The sequence below is a fragment of the Electrona antarctica genome (assembly GCF_951216825.1).
Source record: "Electrona antarctica genome assembly, chromosome: 5".
Classification (NCBI taxonomy): domain Eukaryota; kingdom Metazoa; phylum Chordata; class Actinopteri; order Myctophiformes; family Myctophidae; genus Electrona; species Electrona antarctica.
The window spans coordinates 29,245,749-29,254,418 of record NC_136810.1 but is presented as its reverse complement, the minus strand read 5'-3'; the positions used below and the strand labels follow the sequence as shown (position 1 = coordinate 29,254,418).

Here is an 8,670-nt window from a genome sequence, read left to right as displayed (position 1 = left end):
TTTGTCCACCACTGGCATTAAATCAGCAGGAGACTTTATACAGTATGTCACATATAATTCACACCTTTGTTACCCCTGATGTCTCTCAATATGATGTGAGCTTTGATCTGTGCTCATTCTGTCTGTCCTCCGGCAGCTATATAACACTTACTATTGATTAGCTCATGGGGTTGGCATGGCTTTTTTCCTTCAGTAAGCAAACCAAATCCAGTTCCTATATAGGCTACTGCCCTACTTTGATGTCTTGGCAGCAAGACAGACATATCTACTGTAGTATTTTAACTTAAGTGTTGTAATAGCGTGTATAAATTCTAGTCACTGCTGTCCATTAGTTGATTTCATTTTCAGATAGACCGATGTCTCTACGACTGCAATTGCAGTCTTCTAGTATTGCCAAGTTATGATGCCCGACAGGGCACTAGGTCATCTGAGGACGACCTAGAGAGACAGTATTTGTCTTGACTGAACTTGAACCCAAAACTCAAGAGAAAACGTGAATGTCTTGTCTTGGCAGTGTGGCAGGTTCCACTCCCCATAGTGGAACACAGTAGGTGTCAAATGGTAAATCAAACAATTTTTTATATTAATATATATACCAATGTTTCTAAACACATTGCAAGCTTAATAATACGGATGCTGGCGTTTTTTTTCACGAATAAATTATACTGTACTTTGACAGCAGATCGTTGGCTATTTTCGCATGTCCAGCAATTTTTTTATATGCCTACGGTTAGCTCAGCCCCAGGCGGTTGAGCTAACCGTCCGGGCCCACATGTCCAGCATGCCTATGGTTAGCTCAGCCCCAGGCGGTTGAGCTAACCGTCCGTGCCCACATGTCCAGCATTGTACGACAAAGTATAAAATAGGGCTCAAGTCATTAATCAGACTCAAAGATTTAGTCCATCCCAAAAATCTAATGGATTTGTTTGTGTTGATTCAACGGTATATTTAAATGAAATTAAATATACCATGAAATGAAAAGAAAAAAGAAAAAAACACTTCTCGATTATACAATTAATCAAAATAGTAATCAATAGAATACATGGCTCAGACTGAAGATAAGTTAGAAGTGTGAATGCATCAATGCCACTCCACACAGTGTGCAGTGCAATACAGAATAAGTCTTCCATCCCCAGGGTTCCTTCAGACATGACTCTCCAACACTAACCCACACCCCTGTGCACTGTGCTGTCAGTTCTGTGATGATCAGCCCCAGGCACTCCATGCCACCACACTTTCTTTCCAAACTCTATCCTTGATTCTGTTTTATGTACTGGGGAGTCCATTTCTCTCCCTTATGCCTCCTCCACCCAAACTCCTTTATGTTCACCTCCTGCTTGACTATTAAACTCATTGAGTATTCCATCGCCCGGAACGCTCGTTTGAAGTCGAAAGTGGGTAAAATTTAACTACCGCCGTTGACTAAACATCTCCGGTCAAACGATGTGAAACATTAGATCAAAGCACACTTTAATGTATGAGAATGAGACTCTGCTCGCACACAACCACAGCACAGTGTCATCCATCAAGACTTTCTCAGCATGCCTTTGCATTAATCAGTCTCAACCTGGCATCCCCATTTTGAGTACCTCATAGGAAAAACGTCAGAAAATAGCAGATTTGGCAAGCTCACAATGAGCTAAATTGGCCAGTATTCGTCAAAAGATGTTAGGGTGTGTGTAAGCGCCATTCATGCCTCTACTAAACCAATGAGATTGATCAAAACCTGTGTTCATGAAAGGGGCTATATAAATTCAAGCTATTATTATTATTACAATGATGCTGAGCCATATCAGACCTCGGAATAACCTCGATATGAATCATGACCAGGTACTGAAAACTCGTGTTGACCCTTTCACAACAATAGCAAGCCTGCCTGTTTCCAACCCACTAAACCCAATTAGGGGCATTCATTGCTCTAGTGTGAACAATTGTATGTAACCAAGAGCATATCGTCAAAAAACAGTCCTTCAGGGCTCAATGCTAGTGTATTTTCTGTTTTCCGTTATTGTGGGGAAAGCCATCGCTGAAAATGGCCGATCTACAATCTGCTATTTTCTGCCAGCTTTCCCCCATAATACGGATGCTGGCGTTTTAGTGATCACGAATAAATTATACTTTGACAGCAGATCATTGAAGACAAACCAACAGTGAATTCGTTAACCTTACTTTTATTCAATCCCAGTCTCAACTGTAGTTCTTTTCTGCATATATTTTGACCACATACTGTATATCCATGGAGAGACATATACAGGAGAGATGGGTCCTTCACACAAGTCCTTCTGAACAAAAGAAAAACAGCGCTACAAACATTTACACGGATTGACTCGGACACACACACACACACACAGAGACTGTGGCTGGGGAGAGGGGCCAAGGGGACGACGGGGGAAAGTGCAATATAAGATGGCGTCTAGTCAGGTACACGAGATCCCCACAGCCGCAAAGAAGGACTCTTAATTGCTGTCTGAGAGCCAACTATCGAGCTGCGGGAGGTACAGACTAGACTGTTGAGTGGATGCATAGAACAGAGGCAGAGTGCAACAAAACAAGACCTCTGCTGGAAGAAAATAAATAAGTGATTTAAGTGATGGGAACAGTGGAGCGGAATGAGACAGACACAGCGGGAAGGGTGACACACACGTCAGGATGGAAGTGTCTGGCTTCAGCCTGTGGGCATGTACGATAACACTGCCCATGTGACTGGAAGGACAGATATGGCCTGCATGTGACAGAGCGCCTCGAGCCTAGCCATCGGGTAAATCAGTGGTTCCCAACCTGTGGGCTGGGGCCCACTGGTGGGCCATGAGGTTATTGCAAGAGGGCCACCAAATAATTTGCAAAAAAAAACTTCGATTTTATTGATAATATAACGTGTGTGTGTGCACGCGCGTGCGCATATGTGTGTCTGTGAAAGATACAGTATTAATTCCTTAAATACACATTTTGTAATACTGCTAAGTCGGACCTTAAAGTATACCGTGTTATAGTTCTATTGCTGAAACACAATCAATTCATTGAGCATTGAACATGCTCTGAAAATAAACGCAGCCCATCCATCTCAAGTGGTCAGATGGGTGGGCCGCGGACGCTTTGGAGATGTTCAAGTGGGCCCTGAAGGTTGAGAACCACTGGGATAATAAATGACATTATGGAAGGATCCGAAGGGAGAACAAGAAAAGACATAAAACTGCAACACAGTTCAAGTGGATCATGTCGTAAGGCCTGTTTTATAGGCTACTCAGTCGCGCGCCGGTGTCTCGCAAACGGAAATTAGTCGATCTACAAGCTCACAGAGCTATTTGATTTCCGGTGCGAGAAACAAATGGGTAAGTAAGTGAGAATAACTCAGGCTGAATATCTTTCAAGTTGGATCGCTATGTCAGGCTTGTTTAATTTAGTTATAACGTTTGGATGTTCAAAAGAAGAAAATCTAAAGCCCAAACCAGCCCAATGGGTCACCATGCAACTCCTTACAACCAAACGGCTGCGAGTAGACGCATGTATAGTTGCAAGCCACCATTCAATTGAACCAATTGAATCACTTGCGGCGACATGCACCGATGTGCAAACAGGACATATCACACCGCCGCGTAGAACGCTAAAACCGTTGCGTCTTGACTAGGGGTGCACGATTATAAAATTATGACCGATATCCGATTATTTGCATGGTCATGACCGATTCCGATATTATACAGAGGACCACAATGGAAACAAGCCTAGGCCCTAGGGGCTTAGCCCAAAGCCTGTTAATAAAGTAATCAATCAATCAATGAATAGCCTACCGGTATACTCTTTTCCAAGTGTTTTCACAACTGAATGACTATTGAATGAGAGTACACAAATGAAATGTAGAAAAACCTAAAGTTTAATTTTACTTCATATTTGATTTGGCTTTTGTTCTAGACTAAAAGGTACTAGACACTTGATTTATATTGAACTCATTGATGAATTGTTACATTTGATACGGCCAATATGGCCAATTCCGATTATGCTACAGATTATATCGTGCATCCCACTATTCCATAGTTTGGACCCAGTGGTGTGGTTTGGGATTAAGGACACTCTCCCATCTCACAGTGAGATGGAGGTGTTGACATTCAGTCCAGGCTAAAGCCCCAAAGCGGCCCATGATGATTCATAGAGCAGTTCTACAAGCAGTCCATCATAGTAGTGCACACTGTAACCCCACTACTACACCCATAAATTCTCCCAAGTATTCACACCAACATAACTACACATACCAATACACGTGCCATATATTAAATATGAGGTATAACCTTGTTCAACTCGTCTACCAGCATAAAGTATGGGACACGACAGCATATTCTCGCTCTACGACAGTGCGCTAAGCATAAATAAAAAGAAAAGCTGGATGAATGGCTTAGGATAGTTTTAAATAGAACATAACTTAGACTTTACCACAGATCTTCTTAACACAGTTTTGGGCCACAGCTTGGAGAGGATTTGGGGATGGGGGGGGGTGACAAAAAGAAAAGAGGGTCATTGAGCAAAATAGAAGAGAACGGGGAGGTGCTTCAGTCGTCCTTCAGGAGAGATGTTTAGCAAAAGGGAATGTGGGTGGGTTTCTGTACTGTAGTCAAATGATCTCAAAATGTCTCAATGCGTCAAAACGCATTGAGACCGCTAGGTGTCTAAGAGGACACTTGGATTTCCAGTCCTGGCACACAACAGCTTACAGAGCCATAACAAGAGGCTCACCACACATTCATCTTGTACACAAAGAAAAATAAACTAATTCAGATGTGATTGGATTTACAAGACTGGTACAAAGTTGAGTTCATATTCGTTTCTACTGCAGACAGTCCACAGTCCATTTGTAGAAAAACAAAACGAAGTACATTAAAAACAAACAAATAGTCAAAATAAAGCTTTGTAAATTGCACTCCGATGTTGCAGCATGAATCCCAGTTCCCCGATACTATGATATTTACATTCAGTAGTTAGTCCGAGGGGGGGGGGGGGGGGGGGGGGGGTGAAGAAGACCTATTCAATTAAGTTTTTGTAAAAAACAATGAAACGAGATGTATTCTTCAATAACTACTCCAGTGAAGTCACAGATGCCCACTACCATTTTATCTGTCTTTGTTTGGCTGCAAAGATCCACTGTTGTCCCTAGTAGCCACGGTAATGGCTATTGTCTGCCCCCTGCTGTGCAGTCTGTCTCGTTACAGTGGAACTTTCTTCGCCTGGATTGCAGTGTATGTGCTTCTTGTGTGTGCAGTGCCAACACAACCACACACACACACACAGATGGAGAAAACGGAGAGACCCAGACCCTCTGTGCTAAGAATCAGTCTGAACACATTCAGCCGGGGCCCTGGTTTTGGTCTCGGCGTGGTGCGTTTATTGCCAGTATAGTCCAGGCTGCTCTTAGCGCAGTTTGATCTTGAAGGCAGAGATCTCCATGGGGTCCAGGCTGATGGTAGAGTCGTTGGCCAGAGGCGCGGCCGAGTCCATCAGGGTCAGAGACATGGGCTGCAGGAGATGCACGTCCAAGTTCCGGAACAGTTCCGACACGGCCAGCTACAGAGAGGGATGGGACGATATGAAAATGACATGTCACGATTATTGTGGCAAAAAATAAAGCTATTTTGTTGTTTCAGCGCGACCTTGTCCTTTAGGGCGAGGTCGCTTCTCGCCCTCAGGGCGTCTTACTGGTATTAAGTATAGAGTACTGAATGGTACTGAATTTGCATCAACAAACGCTAATTCAACAAAAGCCAATTCAAACTAGTGTATGACGGAGGACAATTCAAAATAGGATTATTGTGAGCAGTTTTTTTTAAACGATTAACGATTATCATCCCATCCCTAGACATGGTCACAGGGTGACGGACGAAACCATGGAAAAATACAAAACAAAACTAGATCTAGGCTATAGATTCACAGCTAGGAATGCAAATTATCGATTAATTAATTAATTAATTGATAACCTTATCAATCGAATAACCGGTTAGTTGATAAGCGGCGTCTATTTTTCAATCTGAGAATCTTCATTTCTCTCAATAATGTCTAACATAAAAAAAAATCTACATTTTGCTGTTATACAGAAACAATGCAAAAGGCGTAGGCCTATTATATTCCATAATAAAATATGTTTTTGACCATTTGAGATACAGGGCCAGGCAATGGCATCTTTTATGTTTCGATTTCGATTAATTGTTAACATCCCTATTCACAACGTGCGATGTCATCATACAACAAAGTATGAATGTGACTTAACCCATTCTGGGCGGGAACCCCTTTGTGTTTTAAGCATTATGTTATACTTTTTGCTATTGAAAAATAGCAGATCTACAAGCTCGTAGCGCAGCACCGAGTGCCGCGCTACGAGCTTGGAGATCTGCTATTTTTGAAAAATCGTGAAAATGTGGAGCAAATCTTTGAATATATATTCTTTCAGAGTGAACATTAACTAAAATCTTTGCTTCTGGGAGGTCGCTGGAACAACATATTTTCAAATTGGGGTCGGCGGTCAAATACACATAATTCTGGGGGTCTTTGACATGAAATATTGAACACCATAGGTATTTCAGAAAACTGTCAGGATTTAGAAGACTTTTTTTTATTTTCGACGTCAGGTCTAAATGGGTTTAGAAAGAAAGACAGGTGAGTGCAACAACAAGAGAGTAGTCATAAAGGGATAAAATAAATGACATTATAAAGACAGACAGATGGAGAGAGGATTGATTTCCTGTCAGAACGCCCTGAATCCCCTTCGTTCCCACACCCTGAAAAGGCTACGAGTACGTACGTTGTGTGAAATACAACTCCTGCTGCACACCCATCAGTCAGTCTGCGAGTGCGAGTGTGTGTGTGTGTGTGTGTGTGTGTGTGTGTGTGTGTGTGTGTGTGTGTGTGTGTGTGTGTGTGTGTGATCAGCACTGACCTGTCCCTCTGTGGTGGTACAGTTGAAGCCCAGGTTTTGAGCCTCCAGGCCACAATCTAGCCCTTTGCGGTGAAATATCAGGGCAGTGTAAGGAGAAGGCCAGTGGGGGTCCTGCTGCGCACACACAAAAACACACACACACAGTCAGCCTAAATGATCCCATTTGCGATACAGTATCTATTCCTGTCATATTAGTTATAAATTAGGAGGACTATGTCATAGGTTCAGATTCAGAAGTAGTAGTAGTGATCGTGTTTTGGTATAAAAACTTTACCCGAACGCAGGCTGCCATTTCATGTTGCGTTACAGATCAAAGAGTTGTATATTGCTATTTTGTAAGCAGCATCATTACACAAGGCAAGATAACATAATTACAGTATATGATGGTGACAATGACCTCCAACCAGGGATATTGTCTCTGTGACGGCCTCATCTTGGCCTTATTTATTGGCTGTGTTTTCCCCTATCGTTCCAAGAAGTTGATGGGTAGAGCTGAGACCTTTACAATCTTAGGGCACTCACAGGAATGTGGCAAGGCAATTTTATTCAGTTGGCACGAGCAGCATATGGCCAGCATACAGAGTTCTAGATGCTCGATGCCTGTGCCAACTGAATAAGAAGTGCCTGAAGGACATTTCTGTGACTGCTGAGATTTCCCATTATTATAAAAAGGAACTTTTTTTAGACAATGCACCCGGTAATAAACTAGTAAAATAAGTTGTGTTCGCATTCTCTTAATAATAATTCTGGAGCTAAGACCTTGTCGGAGTTGCAACGCACAGAGCAGGCTGGGCTCAGGAGGCCATATATCAGACCTGCAATATCCTGTCTCCCTCTTCCCCTGGCCCGCCGACTGATAATGTGATTTGTTTCACATACATAACATCCCCACAGGCTGAAGCCAGACCATACGCACAAGCAGATCAGTAGCTTCTGGGTATACATGCATCATTTCATTAGTTGCGGTTCCGGCATGTTTTAGAGCTTCGGTTTGGTCATTTGTGCTTATCGTTAGGATTAGCTTTAGTGCTTGGGATGTGACCGTGGTGATTGTCTGGTGTGCAGTGCACGCTGGAGAGCTGGGGCTGGGCGATATGAAAATCAATATCAGGATTATTTCAAACTTTTGCCTTGTAGATCGGCTATTTTTATTATTTTTGTACGCCACCACAACATATAATACAGTGTTAAATGGTTAATCAGACTAATCGATTGTGTTGATTATATAAGAAATTTTCATGTGGATTCATTGATTTAGACGCATACTAGATAGTAAATAAAAAATCTAATAGAATTGTTTGTGCCGCTTTGTGATCTAGATGCATACTAGATTGTGCATACCAGAGGCATTCTAGGAAGTAGTAGATCTAGTATGCATACCAATACATTTTAAATAAATATCAAAAACAAAACCTGCATTTAGATTATTCAATTAACCACAATTAGTCACAAGATTAGGTCGTTTATTTTAATTTTTGGTTTTGATATATTTTCAGTTAATTGCCCAGCCCTAACTGGAGAGAATAAAGGAAATCTTCTCCATTGGTTTATAAAATCTGCAGTGAAAACGGCGTCTCTGGAGCATATCCATGGACTCGGGGGACGAGCTGGTCTTCGTTTGAGCAGTTGCCTTCCTCGCTCTTGCGGTTTTTAGAGCATAATTACCCACTGCAAGTAACTCCATGAAGACTTAGACGTAGGTTGTTAGCAGGGAAGGCTCTGATTTGTATTTTACCTTGGAGATCAATACTGCCCAA

General features: G+C 42.2%; 1 protein-coding gene across 1 annotated transcript in view; it reads right to left on the bottom strand.

Annotated features, from left to right (window-relative positions):
• Positions 1–2,151: 2,151 nt before the first annotated feature.
• man2a2 (mannosidase, alpha, class 2A, member 2) overlaps positions 2,152–8,670 on the bottom strand; it is a 40,619-nt gene continuing 34,100 nt past the window's right edge. Inside the window, exons 22-23 of the mRNA XM_079500811.1 lie at positions 6,914–7,027; positions 2,152–5,547 (exon numbers count right to left, since the gene is read on the bottom strand). Coding sequence (XP_079356937.1) covers positions 5,395–5,547; positions 6,914–7,027 — 267 coding nt within the window. The 3' untranslated portion in view covers positions 2,152–5,394. The remainder of the gene's footprint in view (positions 5,548–6,913; positions 7,028–8,670) is intronic.